Source organism: Stegodyphus dumicola, chromosome 4 (assembly GCF_044657685.1).
Source record: "Stegodyphus dumicola isolate Sdum_Otavi_A_Nest chromosome 4, ASM4465768v1".
Classification (NCBI taxonomy): Eukaryota; Metazoa; Arthropoda; class Arachnida; order Araneae; family Eresidae; genus Stegodyphus; species Stegodyphus dumicola.
Window position 1 is genome coordinate 110,249,951 of NC_140771.1, and position 19,912 is coordinate 110,269,862.

At 37.1% G+C, this 19,912-nt stretch overlaps 1 protein-coding gene across 2 annotated transcripts in view; it reads left to right on the top strand.

Annotated features, from left to right (window-relative positions):
• Window positions 1–19,912, top strand: part of LOC118188817 (DIS3-like exonuclease 1) — a 218,659-nt gene that overhangs the window by 191,157 nt on the left and 7,590 nt on the right. For both annotated transcript variants that reach the window (XM_085815332.1, XM_085815331.1), the window contains 2 exons: window positions 14,293–14,397; window positions 15,585–15,896. In XM_085815332.1, coding sequence (XP_085671458.1) covers window positions 14,293–14,397; window positions 15,585–15,896 — 417 coding nt within the window. The remainder of the gene's footprint in view (window positions 1–14,292; window positions 14,398–15,584; window positions 15,897–19,912) is intronic.

Consider the following 19,912-nt stretch of genomic DNA (forward strand, 5'->3'; position numbering starts at 1 on the left):
GTGGTGCGAGTTGGCGCATTGTTGTGATGGAGTCTCCATGATCCAGCAATTGCTGGACAGATACAGACAACTCATTTTCTGAGTCTAAAGTACAAGTACAGCCCAAATTTTGCTTCTTCAGACCTCTTCCTTTTCCCTGACTAAAAAGAGTCATGAAAGGTTGGCACCATGGCTCAGTCCAGCCATTCAAGAGGCCGTAATGAGCGAGCTGAAGAGCATTCTAGTTTCTGTGTTCCAGGGAGCCTTCAGTGATTAGCAGAGTCGCTGGAAAAGCTGTTGATGCAGAAGGGGCATTTTCAAAACTATTAGTTGATGTGTCAAAATTGTGAATGTGTTTTTTTAATATATATATATATATAATTTTTATTTATATATATATATACATCAGTTCTACTATTTACCGTGCAGACCCTGTGTAAGGCTAATAAAACTTAGTAACTTATAACCGTGAGATTTCTGGGCAAACTAGCCCTGCTTTCTTCATAATTTCTTGTATAAAATTTGATAATCAGAGAAGGGAAAGAGAAGATAATATATATGGCACTCAGAACATCCTTTTTGATGACAATAATGTTGCAAATGTTTATGAAATTTGTCACTGGGCTGTATATAAAAAAACTGCATGTATTTTGAATTAGATTAATTAGATATTTTAAAAAAATGTTCATTTAATTTATTGTGAAATTAGTGTATTACTTTTAAATCACTGAATTTGTTAAGTAAATATTTTTTTAAAGATAAATTGAAAATCTTATGTAATGTTTAATGGCAACAATGAAAACTGGATATTTGCTAGGTTAGATGGGAAATAAATGAGGGATCTTGTTTTGCATGATGATAACATTTGTCGCCTTGAGTGGATGATAAATGTGTGGCAGTGAAGCATAATGAAAAGTTCAAAAATTTTGGTAGCATTCTGTTAAAAATGTTTCTATTTTCTTTCTCTTTTATTGTCATCTGTTCTGTATACATTCAGGTGATCTCTTAAATTAAAATTTTACCTGTGCCCTCTGCAAAGAAAGTTCTGATCAGTAAGTCGTTTCTTATCCTACGAAAGATCATTTAAAAAATACGTATTGAGCAAAATTTGCCCTCGGAAAAATTCTTAAAAAACATGTTACCCTTTTACTTAATAAAAAGTAAAAGTAAAGGCATCATTTTAGAAATTATATAAAACTTGAATTATATTAAATAGAAAATTTGAAATTATATTATATAAGGAACAATTGAGCATAGGTGAATTCAATTTTTATGTCAAAAGAAGAAGTTGAATGCAATGCACCTGCATATTACATAAAAAGTATCTTCTTGAAATATATGTTCTATACTTACACTGCTCTGATAAGAAATGCCTTTAAAAAAATTGCATTGTCAGTTGGTTTTAGCAGTTACTTGTAGATAATTCCTAAAATTTTAGCTTAAGAATACAGTGGGTGATCGGTTAACAAACATAATCTGCTATAAGACTATGTTCGCTATCCGAATTGTTCGTTAACCGATCATAGATTTACCATATACACTCACTTCCAAAAGTTAAGCACGAAGATGTAAAATGCAAAAAAAATCAACAAATACTCCTTTGATTGACACAAAATTCAGCAGGAAAGTAGCATATATATTTATGCATAAAACAAAATCAATAATTATATACAGAAATGAAAACAATATTAAATTTTTGTAAGTTATCAGGTAATGACATACTGGAGACTTAAATAATAATAATAAAAATAAATAAATAATAATAATAATAATAAAGGTAATGACATACTGGAGAATTATGTTTAAAGCAAAAATAAACAGCATAAAATGAAAAAAAGGACATTAATAGGGTAGGTAAACCCCCCTCATATGTATACAAAGTTTACACTTTCTGACCATTCTTTCAATTAGGTGGTCAAATTAAGCAATCGCCATTCTTCTTGAAGAGCAGTTTCCAGCTCAATAAGAGTGGTTGGAGGTGGGAAACGTGAAGATACAGTATGGCCAAGAGCATCCCAAAGATTTTCAATGGAATTAAGGTCGGGCATATATGCTGGCCACGCCATACGCGCAATCCCTTCACTCTCCAGGTAGTCATTGACAATGTCAGCTCTGTGGGGAGATGCGTTATCATCCATTAAAACAAAAGTAGGGCCAACTGCTGCAGCGTACAATCTCACAACGGGTTCTAGGACTTCATCTCGATACCGGATAGCCGTCAAAAGAACCCGTGTAAAGATGTGCAGGTCAGTGCGGTATCCTAATGAAATCCCTGCCCACACCATAATGCTTCCGCCTCAGAAAGCGTGATGTTCGGTGATGTTTTGGGACTGATTGTGTGTTCGTTGTTCACGCCATATCCTTATATGCTTGTCATATGGCTTCAGAGCAAATTTTGACTCATCAGTAAACATTACATTATCCCAGTCAGACACATTCCAATTGACATGTTCCCGCCACCACTGTAATTGTGCCCCTCTTGATTAGACGGATAAAGAAGCTCAAACTCGAGGTACCCAGGCGTGCAATCCACTCATATGTAATCTCCGGTGTTCAGTAGCTGCAGATATCGCCTTACCAATGGACGCCGTAACCATAGATGTCACACGTGTGGAGGTTGCTCTGCGATTCCGCTTGGTTACAATAGCAATATATCGATCTTCCGCGTGGGTTGTAACCCTCGGGTGACCGGCTACGGACCTTCAGACAACTGTCTTTGTGGTTTATATTTTTTCCGTAAATGTGAAATTACAGAATGATGAACGCCGAAGAAAAGGGCAACATCCATGATCGACTGTCCTGCTTTAATGCACCCCACAGCACGCTAGCCCTCAGAATCTTCCATTCGTCTTCAGGAAGTCACCGAAACACGTATGTCTTGTAAACAAATATTTTGAAAGTTTTAAACATCTTCTATCAGCACTTACAATCAACTTCTGTAACCCTTCATAAAGCTGGCTTCTTATAAGACTGCCTTTTTTGCATATTTCCTGACATGAAAGCACAATTGGCTGTTACCTAACATATTTGCATACTTCCATCTACCTCTGCAGCGACAATCGTATCTTAACAGTACCAGGACGGAAGTTATTTTCATCGCCTGAATGACACAAGATTCTAAATTTCAAGTTAATCGGACAATTAGTTGAATTTTTACAACTTTTCGCCTAATTTTCGGACTTAGCGACTGTTAACCAAAGAAAGTTGCCTCCCTCGGCAATACAAGGTACTTGAAGATTTTAATTAATTCAATTACTCAACTAATTAGCATCGTACCTTCACAGAGCCATGTCTAAAGTCAATCTCATCGTTTGCACGACACAAGTTTAAAAAAAAAAAAAAAAAAAAAAAAATTAAGAAAATCGGTCATTTCTATGTTTTTTTTTTTTTTTTTTTTTTTTTTTTTTTTTTTTTTTTTTTTTTACTATTTCTAACAAATTTGTGCACTTCAACTAAGTGCCTCATTAATTAGTGCCTGGAGTTTTCTTCGTGTTTTAGTGTTGTGCTTGCGTTGTGCTAGTGTTTCAGCTTTGTGCGATCAACAAGAACGCTAATTGGATTCCAATACACAGTGTGTTTCTTCAGCTTACTTGTGTGTTTCTAACTTCTTGTGTGTTCCTTACTGTATTACCATTATACTTACAAGCACAAAAGAACAGATGAAGTTTTGTGGCCAAGGTATGCGACTATTTACATACATTTAATTACGATGTCAGCTAGTTTTAATTATCTCAATTTTACCCAGAATCTTGGAACTTCTTCTCAAATTGCCTTAATAGTGATTATGCTTACTTTCGTTCAAATTTTAAATCTATGTGTTTATATTACATCTAAGTATTTTTGACAATATAGTTCTTCTGCTAACAACTTTAATTGGTTTATTAGGACACAACTCATATCTATTCAGTATTATTAGCTTTATTTCGTTACCTTACCATTTATTAAATCATTATAAGAATTTTTTTTTTTATGTAATAATTAGCTTTGTAACTTTTCAGTATAGCAAATTGAATTCCCATAAGCTAGTTCTTGCATAGTTGAAATTATGATCTGACTGGTCCTTGTGTAATTAGCGTTAAGTTTTGCAATTTAGTCTTTTGTATGACCTACCTGTTTCTGCATAAATATTGTTTATTTTGATCGGATTACCGGTACAAACGCCATTTTCAAGGATTATGCATACAAATGTAATGTCTAAACCATTGCATTAATTGGCTAACTAATTGTACGAATATGTGTGTCCTCAATATCAAAGGCCAGGATTTACTGAAACCATTAGCAATTACAATAGTAAGCAATACTTCCTAATTGACTGTATTCTGGTTAATCTCGCCATATATGATTCTTATATATGAATTAATCCATTCCTTGTCCTTCATATTTGATTTATATCGTTTCCAGATTATTATTGATTGTTCTTATCGTTATATGATTGATTTAATCTGTATAGCTACATTTAATTGATTGCCTGCAATTTATTGTTCTTCCCTGTATTCCTGTTACATACCATTCAAACACCCGCAATTGATGAGCACACAACTTACCACACACATTAATCATCTGTAAATCTTTAGTGACTGTCAACTAGTGACTCTGTCACTTAGTGACTTCCAACTATATAACAACTCCTCAGTGTCTGCCATCGTCTCTGTGACTTTGCGAAGTAGTGACTACCAACTATATAGCACTTCAACTGGGACTCCAGCAAATGCGCATGCAATAGTGCATGCGCAACTCTAGTGACTCGACTTCTTAAGCAATTTCCTAGTGTGCTTACCACATTTAGGGACTCTAAGCTTGGTCCTTGCAGCGCAACGGTTCTCCTTCACAAAATGCCAAATACAAATACCTCATACTACGTCAGCAAACTCAATTTGGACGCAATCCTAGACTCCACCTATCTCTCACACAAAGATAAAATTTCTGCCCTGCACGAGGAGTGCCTCGAAATCTGTACATCTAACCGAACCGGCCGGCACTTACTGCCAACCAACTTAAGAGAAACTTTAGTGCAATTCCTGCAAGCGCTCAAGACCTTAGCCCTAAGCGGCTCCAATCTAAAGACAACAAAAGATTGCACGACCAACACGGACCACGTCCCTTCTCCACCAAGGAATACTACGGACTTTGAATTGGCAAGCACCAACCAAAACAGCAGGCTCCAACCAGCCTGTCACCCAACCTACGCTCAGGCTCTGACCCACGCATTTCAACCCCCGCCTACTCTGCTCATTTACCCACAAGAACAAGCCACGAGCAATACACTACGACATAAACTCGCAGAAGAATTTCCCCTTTCGGTTCCTTTCGCAGATTGGCATCAAGGTGCGCAAGATCCGGCATATACAGAACGGAGGTATCGCTGTTGAGTGTGCCACCCAAGCAGACCTCTCCAAACTCTCCATCACGCTTCAAAGCGATAAAGGCAAACAGCTCGTCTCAACAAAGTTTCCTGTCACAAGATCCCCACGCATAGCCATACACAATATCCCAACCTCCCTGCAGAAGGAAGAACTCGCGAACATCATAGAATTGGAATTCAGCCTCAACAAAACAGCGTTCAAACTATTACACCAGCTTAAAGACAAGAATAATAATGTCAAGTGGATCGCCGAATGCCAACCACCTGCCTTCAGACAAATTATGCAAACTGGCCGCATCTACATCGGATGGCATGCGCACAGGATCACAGAATATTTCAGTACCAAATGCTGTTACAGATGTCAAGAGTTTGGCCACCTACAACAAGACTGCCACAACAAGGAATACTGCGCCTTCTGCTCCGGCGCACATAACGTCAAAGACTGCGCCGCGATCCATCCAACATGCATCAACTGCGCAGATTTCAATCACAAGACAAAAGGCACAATCTCTTGTGAACACCCAGCGTACCACCCCACCTGTCCAACCTACCAGAAGTACATCGAGAGGATTCGAGGCAGCACCAACTACTAATCCTACCATACCCCAACCAAGTCAGTCTTACCCAAATTCTGCATAAGCTTACAATCTCCCACTTCAGAGCTCCAGATTGTGTCACAATCTGCCGCCAGGTCACTCCCCACCAGTTATATGCAATTTAACAGTCACAACTCCAGACAGCCTCCTCAAGTGCATTCAAATAAATTTGCAACGAGCAAAGGCGGCAACCATACAAGCAACAGCACATGCCATCCAAAACGATACCGACATCCTTCTCATTCAGGAGCCTTATTGCAAGAACGGCCAAGTAGCTTCCTCCCCGCTTTCCTGGAGAACAATCCAAGTGAACGAAAATACCCAAGCCCCGCGAGCAGCCATCATAATATGCAACCCGATTTGGACTCCCGTAATAGTAACAACAGAAAGAGACTGTGTCGCTATCCTCTTCGAAACTTCAGACATGAGTTTCATCCTCAGCTCCATCTACTCCTCCCCCACGGACACCATCACAGAAGCAACTGTCGCAATGGACAGAATTCGTCTCAAATGTCCTTCCGCTTCACCATCTTCAGCGGTAACTTTAATGCCCATCACACAATCTGGGGCTATACCGACATCAATAGGAAAGGTCAAGAATTTGAAGACTACATAGCCGCCAACAACCTCCACCTTCACAATTCCATAGATGCCCCCCCCTACGTTTGACAACACCTACAGCAAAGGATGGCCAGACCTGACCCTTACCAGTAACAACGCCAGCCATCCATTGCAAAACTGGGAGGTGTCAGACGATTGTAGCCTGTCGGATCACAAATACATCCACTTCAGTATCAGTACAAGCACCACCATCCCAATACTTAAACGCTACAGACTATCGAAAGCAAAAATCAAGACACTGAAAAGGCAACTTCACGACCTACTTAGCAGAGAACTTCCATCACTGCAGAGCTGCCACAATGCCGCAGACCTCGACCAGTACACAAACCATCTAACACAGGAGCTACAAAAATGCTGTGACAGTACTCTCCCCATCCGCACAGCCAAGAAAATTCAAGGTCTTTCATGGTGGTCGAAGGACCTTCGCCAGCAACGCCAAAAATGCAGGGCACTAAGACGCCGCCTTACAAAAGCAGACACCCCAGAGGAACGCGCCTTCTTCCTAACACAGTTCAGAAAAGAGAGAGCTACATACAAACGAAGCATACTGACTGCAAAAACTACCACCTGGAAGAAATTCTGCAGCGAGAACTCTGATCCCTTCGGAATTCTTCACAAAATCTCAACAAGCAAAGTTTTTCGACCCCACCAAATCTACTTGCAGCAACAAACTGCCAACTCGAACACCAGCCTTACCTCAAACACTGCTGCAATTATCTTGAGCACCGTCTTTCCCTCAGATAACCCAGCTGATGATTCACCGGAACAAAAGCTTCTTAGAAACAACCACGCAGCACCGATGACCCAAGACAACATTCCCTTCACCAGGCAAGAAATCGCACAAATCTATCGTACCCTGCCCAAGAAGAAAGCACCAGGCCCTGACGGCCTAGACTATAGCATCCTCAAGGTCGCCTACAAATCACATCCCATCTTCTTTCTTCACTTCTTCAACAACCTACTGAAACATGAGCTCTTCCCAAGCACCTTTAAAGCTGGTCATGTAGTCTTCTTCACTAAAAAGAACAAAGATCCCCAAAGCCCAAGCTCTCTCCGACCGATCTGCCTGTTGCCGGCTCTAGGGAAAGTCTACGAAAAACTAATAGTACAAAGACTCATCTTTCATCTGCAAGACAACCGCATCCTAAGCAGCAGGCAGTTCGGCTTCCACTCCGGCCTCTCCACACTGCATGCTCTGGAGGAAGTTCGACGGATAATCCACCACAACAAAGAACAACAGCTTCACACGGCCTTTGTCTCAATTGACCTTCAGAGTGCCTTTGACACCCTCTGGTGGTCGGCCATTAAACAAGCTCTCCGCTCATCTCGATGCCCCCGTAACATCTATGGCATATTTGACAGTTACCTCCAGAATTGTTTCCTCCTGGTCCCACACAACAACGGGACAACCATCAAACAGCAGGAGAGAGGATGCCCGCAAGGATCTTGCACCGGCCCAGTTTTCTGGAATCTAACTTTCAACAGCATCATCTCCACCAACTGGCCACAGCATACACAACTAGTTGCCTATGCAGACGACGTTGCGTTCCTAATCCAGGGTCGCACCAGAAACGAATTGGAACACAGAAGCACTCAAATATTACAAAAATTCAGCTTCCTCTGTCAAGAACTCAAATTAACCATCTCCACTGCCAAATCAACCGCTCTTATCATTCCCAAGCCAGGCACCAACCCAAGCAGAAATCCATGTATTAAACTCCAACAGAAAAATCTAAAAATCGTCAAAGAGCTCAAGTATTTAGGCTTAATATGGAACAAAGGCCTTACATGGATCCCACATCTACAGCAACTCAAAATTAAGACACAAGCCATTGCACGCAAGGCCCGTCAATTTCAAGGTATAAATTGGGGATGAAACTCATATATTAACAAGATTTTGTACACGACAGTGATTGAACCCATAGTCCTGTACGCTGCGGCAATATGGGCGAAGCCGATGCAAAGCCGGAAACGTAAGCAACTACAGACCATCCAAAGATTTTCGCAACAAAGGTTTTCGCACCACAGCCACCTCTGCGGCCATCATCCTTGCAGGCATACCGCCACTATATCTTAGAGCCGAGCAAGAAGCTACAATAACCAGAGTCCTGCAACTACGCAAAGACGCCACTTTCCACAATACAACCCACAGTCCGACCTTATATGAAAACCCTCGCCCCACCCAACGCCCACACCTGGGCATTCAAGGAAGAAACTTCGGCATCACCATAGACAACACTAGCAATTCTGGTATTCCCAACGCTACGTACGTCTACTACACCGATGGATCCAAGATTGAAGATGGAGTTGGTAGCGCGTACATTTGCTACCACCAAAATGATGAACATACCAGTTGGAAGGCAGCACTGCGGCACTTCAATAGTGTATTCCAGGCAGAAGCCTTGGCCATCCTCAATGCCACCAACGACATACTAAGTAACGACTACCACCAAGCATGCATCTGTGCAGACAGCCAATCTTCACTCCTGGCAATTCAAAACTTAAGCCACACCTCCCCAATTATATCCGAAATCCAAAAGCTACTCTCTGTAAACCACCAGCAACGCATTCACCTCACCTGGGTTAAGGTGCATGCTGGTCTAGCTGGAAACGAGGCAGCAGACACCCTAGCCAAAGAAGCTGCCATCAGTTCTGAAGTTCAGCAAATCCGTATCCGTGCACCACCATCGCATCTAAAGAGGCTTCTCAAAGAAGACCTACTCAAAATATGGCAAGAGGAATGGAACGCGTGTGACACCGGACGACGGACCTACAATCTCCTACCCAAAGTCTCTCTATCACGCCTCATAGCTATACCCCAACTCACCCGGTTCATAACGGGACATGGCCCCTATCCAGCGTATTATTATAGGCACAACATCTCCACTACAGATGCTTGCGTGTGCGGCCAACTTGGATCACCAGACCACTATATCTACTCTTGCCCACTCACAGCAGACAACCACATTAAGCATCCCACTCCTCCTACAGACGCCTTTCAACGGTTCATTATTAAAAACAAACCTGCAATCAATAAAATCTGTAAGGTCATTGACCAGCTCGCCGCTATGGGCCAAGATATATGTGACGCTGCATAATCCCACAACGTCCGCCACTAACAGAAGTCAACATGAACATCACCCTGTGCTGCTAACATGTCACCGCGCTCGGCATGCTCATATACTCAGCAACCTATGCGCTCCACAAATATATATTCGCCGTATCTCTATGTGTCCCCCATATCAATGTCCAGCAATCACATGTTATTCCCATCTTATGGCCCCTCGACTGTAAACATACCCCACAATGTACAGTATATGTGATCAATGAAGCCAAATATGTATCTGACATGTGGTATATGTGTATTACTATTTTTTAAGTGTGTTTTATCTGTCATAAGTCTTCAGTGTTAATCAAGTGTATCACTCTCCCCCCTTTTTTCCCTCTGCGTGTGTGTTTTCTGTACATTTTCATGTTTTTGTGTTTTCATACATTTAGTACCTAACTCTGAGCCCCTCACCTGTAAATCCGTCTCACAAGTCTCATACCTGTAATTATGTAATTAGTCAAGCAATGTTAATAAGTCGCCCCTGTTTGGCCATGTAAACTCCTGCACCCTTAATAAGCTCCCGGTGTGGACTCTTGAGGCCACAGGGAGTTGTTGCCATTAGATAGTGGAAGGCAAGGGATACATGCCTGTTTATCTCTGGTAGCCACCAAGCGTCCCCGTCTTCCGTCACCTACCTACCTACCTACCTCTGCAGAGAATTGTATCCTCTTCAATTATGATTGGCTTCTGGAAATTAGCATTTTCCTCTCCGTGCTTAACTTTTGGAAGTGAGTGTATATATACTATATATATATATATATCATGAGATAGATTAATTCGCTCTGGAGATTCAAAAATTAAATTTAAAAAAAAGAATGTATAATTTTTTAGTAAGTTTATTAAAAAAATAATACGTACATATAGTCTTGCAAATTAATCTGGCCTTTTCATTTTTTGTCATGGGGCATTAAGGAACGTGTCCAATGTCGATTGCTTTTACCTCTTTTCAGGATTTTCCGAAAGTGATTAATAGCATTGTCGTTGTAAATCCCCAAACCTACTGACATCAACTTTGTTTGGGTGCCATTCTAAGGCCATTGCTCTGACATCCTGCCACTTCTTGAAAAGATCACTAATGGCAGATGTCGGCATTGGTCCTCTTTTGTCTTCCTCTTGTTCAGAAGGAGACACATTTCACTGTGTTTCTTTGTGTTCTTCATTCGAGATTTGTTGAAGTTCTGTCGTCAGTTCATCTTCATGTTCCATTCTGAGCTCTTCTATGTCATCCTTGTTCACCTCCAATTCCAAATCTCTAGCAGTTGTCAAAATTTCATCCATAATTTCAGGGGTATCTTCCTGATCACCTCCATCACCTTGAACAAAGGATGGATACAGCTTTTACCAAACAGAAATAAAATGTTGCTGCGTGACTTCTGACCACGCCATTTGAATGATACGAATAGTTTCAAGAATGTCAAATTTTTCTTTCCAAAACGTTTTTAAAGTCATTGTTGAGGAGAATTGGCATGCTTCAAAACACTGACGAAACAGCGCACGAGTGACAATTTCTTGAAACCCGCAAATAACCTTCTGATCCATCGGCTGAATCAGCAAAGTTGTAATCAGAGGTAGAAACTAAACTGACAACCAGGGAAAGTCTGTCAGCAAATTGTCTTCAAGGTCCTTTGGGTGTCCTGCTGCATTGTGCATTAGCAGCAGTGCTTTCAATGGCAAGTCATTGGTATAGGTAGGTCATAGGTAGTCCTTGATACTTGGGTCACAAACTTCAAACAGCTATTCTTTGAAAAGAGGCTGCGTGACCCATGCCCTCTGATTCGATCTGCATATTACTGACAGTCTTCTCTTGATTATGGAATTTTTTTAATGCTCTAGGATTCTCAGAGTGGTAAACGAAAAGTAGTTTAAGTTTCATATGACCACAAGCATTAGCTCCCAAAAGTAACGTCAATCGGTCTTTCATGGATTTATGTCTAAGAGCACTTTTCTCACCTTTCGTGATGTAGGTATGGTTCGGTATGCGCTCCCAAAACAAACCAGTTTCATCAACTGGGAGGGAAACAAGATTATTGTTTCACAATGAGAGGAAAGGAGTCTGTCGTCTGGAATTCATCATTCAAGACTACATATGGGACAGTTAATGAACGGGGAGGGAGAGATGCTCAAAATGAAATAAGTTTCGGTTTTGAATGAAATCAAAACTGAAACTGATGGTCTACTTTGGCTATAAATATTCTATTAGAAAAAATCTTCTTTTCAATATAGAACTTTGAATTTTAATAGGCAAGCAACATAATTCAAAAGATGAAAAACGATTTTTGGTCCGTTGGGTTTGGCAGCCCTGCACATTATGATCCGGGAGCCGAGAAGTGTTCGTTAGAATTCGTTTTAGTTTGTTATCTGAATATGTGTTTGTTCTCCGAACACAAAAGTCTTTCGTGAAGGCGTTCGTTGTCTGATTTGTTCGCAGTCCGAACTGTTCGTTAACCGATCACTCACTGTATGTCAGGTAATCTTGATCACATAAAGATGATTTTTAATTAATTCAAATACTTTTCATATTGATACTTCCCCCCTTATGAAACTTAATATAAATTGCCATATTATCTAAATTATTGGGGAAAAGTGCAGAATCACCGACTGCTTGATGCGTTTTTATGAATTGCACAAACTTGGTATCCTATTTTCACTTACCTATTTCATTTACACATCGACCTATTTTCACTTTAAAAAAAAAAAAGAGAATTACACAAACTCGGCATTGCGCACTCCCTTTGTCAATGTACACATCGGTCTATTTTCATTTTAAAAGTCAAAAGAAATTGACCAAAATCCAATTTTTCTTACTTTTGTAAAAAGTGCCAAACAAAATGTGCCAAATATATGGGCGATTCTGCACCTCACCCAATTGAACTACCACTTATTTCATTCTTTTCATAAATTGAAACCTAAGTCTAAAACCAATCATTCAAGAGATTTAAATCATGCACTTTTTTAAAACACCCTATATTAGTATAGATAAGGAAATTATTTATTTTTTTACCAGAAATTGTTTCAATCAAATTAATTTTTTTTCACATTAAAAAGTGCATTCATAAAAGGTTCATATGAGGTACCTTTGGTATCAGAAAAAATTACTGTTGATTAGAAAAGAATCGAATGAAATCTTTGAAATTAATTCAGTTCATTTTTAGATACTTAATTTTTCATGTGTTTTAAAAATTTCAGTTTAAATAAATTAGGTGGTTTATAAGAAATTAAAAAAATTTCAATGGTGTTTTAAAATAACTAGCCCTTCTAATTTCATAAAAGGAGAGATAGAATCTGAAATAATAAAGTTCTCAGAATTAGGGATGGCCATGCGATTGAGATATTTAGTCTGAATGTTAAAAATGATAATTTCCAGACATTCGCTTGATAGACATATACGATGAGTAGGAAAAAGGTATAATATAAAGTTTAAGAAAATGTTGTTTTAGATTATTTAATTCCATTATTTTTAGAGGTCAGTTACAAAGCATAGATTTCTTTAAGGACAGTAGCATATTGAGGAGAATTTAAATTTATAAGTGACAACAATAAAAAAACAAATTGGGTAGAAGATTCTTTGATTGTTTTTCAATCTCTAAACCTACAAACAGCTATTAGTTTGAAAAATGATTAATTCTAATAAATGGAGTGCGATATTTTGATATCAAGCAATAAGTTACATGTTTAATATTTCTCATGTGACTGCTTTGTTATTTATTAAAAATCGTGTTAGAAATTATTTATTAAAAAAGACTTACCTCTCTTTTTTTTTTTTTAATATTTTTTAAAACTTTGAATAAAAATATTGCTTATCTATTATCAAAAGTTTCTGTCAATTTTCAATCAGTGTCAAAATTATCATTTTTAAGGCACCTGAAGGGCTCTTAACTTGAAAACTGAAAATGCACTTTTCTGTATTCTGCATTTGTCATTACTTAACAACAAATTATTCAAATTCTTATGAAACAAAAAATAATTAAGGTTTGGTTAGATTACTGAAATATAGCAAAACATATGAGGAATATCTTCCTAAACAGAGGGTTGCCTTTGTGGAGAACTTTCTAAGAGAAATTGGCTTGTATTCATGTTGTACATGGGAAAAATTAAGATAAACCAAGGATACAGCCAACCTATCTGTCCGGACTTGAAACTGGGATGTTGAACTACCAATGGCTTAGTGGTTTTAACCACTAAGTGTGTCTTAAAACAATTAAGCCACCTTTGAGGTGAAAAAAATTCAGAAATACTTTGAATTTTTTTTTCTGTGTAATACTAATAAAAAAATTATTAGATGCTATTAAATTATTAAATTTTAAAATAACCAGAATTTCAAAAATGCAAGTAAATAAAAAATTAATGCGTTTGATCTGAAATTAAATACAGTATAATACTTTTTGGAATATTTCAGTGAGGAGTTGCATTCATTTTTAACATTTTTTAATTTTGTTTTTTGGGGGAGTGCATGTTAGCTTTAAATAGAAATTTCAATGTATTTGAAGGTATACTATTCAAGTAAAATTATTTTCCTGGTCTTTTATTTTCATTTTCAGTTAAAAGCATAAGAAACTTTGCTAAAGTATTTAAAAAAAAAAGTTAAATATATATATATATTTTTTTTTTTTTTTTTAATTTTACAGGTTCATAGACAGCTTCTAGCAGAAATTGAAAAATCTGAAGCAGATGTTAAGTTTGATGCCGGAGAAATGACAGATTTATGCAATCATATGAACATAAAGCATAGAGTAAGATAACTTTGCATTTTACTGTGCTTCTAAGAACCTACATTATAATTTTTTTTTTTTTTTTGTTCCTTTTAAATTATATTAATTCAGTTTCTTTGCAACCAATCATTGCCATGAACACTCTACTATAATATCAGTCTACTAGTTTGGAGTGAACTAGATTCCCTTTTCTTTGTGAGATCCCCTGCCCTAATTTTTCAACATGATAATTCTGTTTTATAGTATGAATATATAGTATGGATGTATGGATAAATAGCAGTGTATCATGAAGAAATAAAAATAATGATATTAAAGACTATAATTATAATTAATTATTTTGAAGTGTATTACAGCAATAATAGCACATCCCTTAATGTATGCTTTTGTATCTGTCAAGCTCTTCTTTAATCTTCTTTTCAGAAATGGTATGCACATGCAGTTTTTCCATCTTGATTTTCTAGCAATAAAATTAATAAAGAAAGGGGTGAATATCTAAATAAATATGATAATATGTAAAATTTGCTGTTAGATAACAAAAATATATAGCATTATTTATAAAAATATTTTCAGATGCATTTGTATATTTAAATATTAATTTTTATTCATCTTAAAATGTCACCTTTTAATATTAATATTTACAGATGCTCTTTGTTAATTAGGAAATTATATATACCAGTAGAAAATTTGTAACTAGTATCATTTCAGTTCATAAGTAAATGACTGTAGAAAAAATATACTTATTTAAAATTTAAATGTGTTTGAATTATAAATATGAACTGCTATTTATAATATTAAAATTTTTATTTTACTATCTTGATAACTTATGAAAGTAACCACTTGCGCTACGACTAAACTTCACGGTTGCGGTGCCGTGCGCTACAATATAACAAGCGGTAAAATGTCTCATTTACGCCGCTCCACTTTTTAGCACAAGTGGTTAAAGTAATATAACATCATTATATTTACATTTTTATGTGAGGAATTAAATTTACTGTACATTATGAGCTAAAAAATAAGTAAGTTTCCTGTATAATTTAAGTATTACAAGACATTATTTCATAGTAGTTATGGCATTATGTTTAATACTTTTTCAAAATGTTTCCATTTCAATTAATTTTAATTAAATGTATTGATAATTATTAACCATATGTTTAAACATAATAATTATATAAGTCATTGATTTTATAATTTTCTATTCTTTTATTTAGGCTGTTCAAGACTTGGAAAAAGCTGCTCAACAGATTTATTTGGCTTACTTCTTTGAAGATTATTCTCGGCAAAATTCTAGTCCTTGCCTTGTAGATGCCGTAATTTATTCTTTATTGACAAATGGCATGCTAGTATTCATCCCAAAGTATGGCATTAAAGGCGCTGTTTCTCTTTGCAATAAAGATAAAAAAGTGGCAATTGTGAAAGATGGTGTAGAATGGCTTGAAGGTCAACTTACAATTAAAAACTCTTCTTTAACAGTAGAAGCCAGTGGTATGATTCAGAAATATAGTATTTTTGATCATGTCACCGTAAGTACATTGCTATTGTTCTAACATCCTAAATAGAAATCATACAATTATTTGTGTTTCTTTTCCATTGGATAACATTATGTATGAAAAAAAAATTGGAGTAAATGTTGAATGAATATTGAAATTATTCATATGAAAATGCCAAAGACTGTATTAGAAAGGCATTCTGCTGTTTTTATGTAAAAAGTAAGCAAAAGTGGTATCCGGACATAATCCAGACAGCCGAAATCCCGACAAGCCAGAATCCAGACAGACGGAATCCCGACAAGCCAAAATCCCGATAGGGTCGAAATCCCGATTGTCCAATATCCCGACATGGGCGAAATCCCAATAAGTCCTAATGACCCTTTAACATACTTCCACAGCTGCTTACGGAAGGACATCATAATGACAAAGTGGCGGCTGACCTCACGCGAAGGTCATTTCTTATCTTTTAGGCCTTTTATAATCTATGTGAATAGGAGGAAGAGGGAACTATTTCACAATAATCTATGTGAATAGGAAAAAGAGGGAACTATTTCACAATGACGGAATGATACAGCTCTAGGCTCTCTACATGCTATAGGGTTACGTTCGCCTCGAGATAGACAGTGCTCACTTGCCGGTTTATTTTTTGCTCATTAAACTGTTCCAAAATATGGCTGAAATTTGTGAAATTGTTCCGTCTCAAAAAGGAAGCAATAAAATTAATGCATGTGGTTATTTAATGGTGAAAGATAAGAATCGCGACGATTTATATTATTGGTGTTGTGAAAAAAGAAAATACGATATGTGCAAAGGTCGAGTAACAACAATTTTTCTGAATGGAGAACATCATCTCCGTAAATTTACTCAGCATAACCATGCTCCACAAGCAAGTGCAGCTGCTATCGCAAAATGTATTAGCCAATTGAAAGAAGATGCTCGGCATACTGGAAGTGAACCGTGTCAGATAATTCAAAGCAACATCGTAAAAACCTCTCAGAACATTCTCCCATACCTTCCATCAAAAGAAGCTATTCGGAAAAAAAATTAAATGGGTCAGGCAAAACGAAAGGCCACCAGAACCAAAAACAATGAATGAAATTGATATTCCAGCTATTTTAAAAAATACTTTAACTGGTGAATTATTTTTAGTGAGAGATTCTGCAGTTGGAGATGAGAGAATTCTAGTGTTTACAACAGTTGCAAATGTTAAACATTTATCACAGGCACCTTATTGGATTATGGATGGCACATTTAAAACGGTGCCCACAATATTTTACCAGCTATATACAATTCACGCACCTGTTGGATGGCGCATTTAAAACGGTGCCCACAATATTTTACCAGCTATATACAATTCACGCACCTGTTGGATCTCAAAATTTTAGAATCTTCCACTAGTATATGCTTTGATAACTAACAAATCTGAAGAAAATTACAAAAGATTATTCCAAGATTTAATTGATTTCGCTGAAGAAAATAATATTGAACTGAGGCCATCTAGAATCATTAGTGATCTAGAAAAGGCAACTATAAATGCTTCAAAATCAGAGTTCCCTGACGTTATTAATAAGGCTTGTTTTTTCCATCTGTATCAGTGTGGTTGGAGAAAAATCCAATCGGGTGGATTGGCTTCTCGCTACAGCACAGATGAAAGATTTAATTTAATGCTTCGTCATTTATTTGCGTTAGCGTTTATACCAGCTGATGAAATTTCAGCAGCATTTGACACTTTACTTCCTCACTTGCCACCCGATGCTCAAGAAGTCGTTCAGTGGTTCAAAGATAACTACGTTCGTGGAAGAATACGGCGCCATTTGCGTAATGGCATTGCCGTTCGCGTTCCTCTGATGTTCCCACCAGTACTCTGGAGCGTGTTTGATTCCCTACAACTGAGAGCTCTGCGCACTCAAAATGCTGTCGAGGCTTAGCACAGAAGATGGGAGATCTTAATTGGATGGGCCTATGTTGGCGTTTATAACATCATAGAAGGATTTCAAAAAGAACAGGAGCATGTGGAATACCAAGTTGAATGCATTCTTCACGAAGAACAACAACCAAAATGTAGAAAGGTAGATGATGAGAGAGAAAGGAGAATTATGACTGTTGTGGACGATCGTGATAATCGACCTGTGATGGAATATCTTCGTGGTATCGCTCACAATGTGTCACTGTAAATATGTTGTTTGCATGTGTAAGTGATGTTTTCTTTTTCGTAATAAAAAGAAATTTATAAATCTTCATTTCAAATTTTAATGGTCATTTCAATCTGTTAAAAATTATTTTAAGTAATGACATAATTTTTAATTTTCATGATTTTTTGATTTAAACTTTTAATTAGTAATATGTAATAGTTAGTTAAAAATTGTATTTTATTAAGCTAAATTGAATGTTCGTATTTAGATATTAACTTGTCGGGATTTTGGACACTCGGGATTCTGACCCTGTCAGGATTTCGACCATGTCGGGACTTTGGGTTGTCGGGATTTCGGCCCTGTCGGGGGTTTTGGACTGTCGGGATTCTGGCTTGTCGGGATTTCGGCCTTCGGGATTATGACCCAGACCCAAGCAAAAGTATAGCTATCCACTTTAGTTACTTTATTTGAATATTTGTCATACGGGTAATTTACAACTTTGGAGTTTTGTTGTTCACATATTTTCATCATTAGCATTGACAAAGCAAAAGGTTTCACTTTAAAAGTAGGGGGAGAGTTTCCATAAAATGATTTCTTTGATTTAAATTTGCTCTTGATGGCCAGTTATTATGCATTCCCACTGCTGTGTTATTTTTGCATATTGTAGTTTTGAAAATAAATAGTTCTTGCTGTAGTAATAATAATATAGTACAGTCAAAAGTCAAAATAATATAGTATAGTCAGTTCTTGCTGAAAGTATAATAATAATATAGTACAGTCAAAAGTCGTTAATTCGGACACCCATAATCCGGAATGATCTATAATCCGGACCTCAAAGCTACAAACTTTCTGCGCATGCGTCGCGTTGACGCATGCGCGTAAGACCTTTACCGCTGCGAATTTGCGTGTGCACGTGCGCAAAATACGTTTACGAATGCGCGTTTAATGTATAACGGACGGGATAAGCTAAGCTAAAATTATCTATTTCAGTTAATGTTGCAGATTGCGTTGTTCCTTAATCTTCGAATTGGATCCGGATTATTATTTTTTGCAGACTGTTAGAGCAATTTTATAAAAGTAAGCTTGAACTTTCGATTATGTCAAATAGAATTTCCGATATATATTTACTAATATGTAAAGGATATACAAAGCGAAAGTATCTTTCGGAGTCCATTAAACAAAAAATGGAATTGCTGCAAAAAATGGATAAAGGCATATTCTTTGTTTATCTAAACTTAAACGTTTGTTTATCTAAACTTTGTTTATCTTTAACGCCGCGGCGGCGTGCAATGAATTGGAAGTTGATTTATCAGCACTATCCTTATCTTGAGGGCAGATGTTTTTATTTTATTTGGCTTATAATTGCTTACTCAATGTAGTATTTCATCTCAATGTACTCCGTCTTTGATATGATTTAAATCAAATGCCTCGTCATTATAATTCGCTTCCGATGGCGAAGAAAGTGACAGAGTTTATTGAAAATGAATAAATTTCGATTGACAAATTAGTCGGTATTCTCGACACAGCAATTATAGGACTTGAACAGCGGACCTTTGTAACTGAACAAGAAATTATGTCTGTTTATAGAATTAAAGAGAATGTATTATCACATAAAAAATGAAGCAACTGAAACAACTTACATTGAAAGAAATGTTTAATAAAGTAAAACAATAAATATTAAGCTTTTCTTTTGTCAATTTTGATACCCTTTAGATCATAATTGTTCTTTATTTCGTAAATTACGGTTTCATATTTTTACTTTTATAATTTCTGCATGCCATTTTACCAGATTTAAACTGATGATCTATAATCCGGAAAAATCGATAATCCGGAATCGCCGAAGTCCCGACGAGTCCGGATTAACGACTTTTGACTGTATAATAATATTGCATGCTGTAGATATGGCATGAATTATTG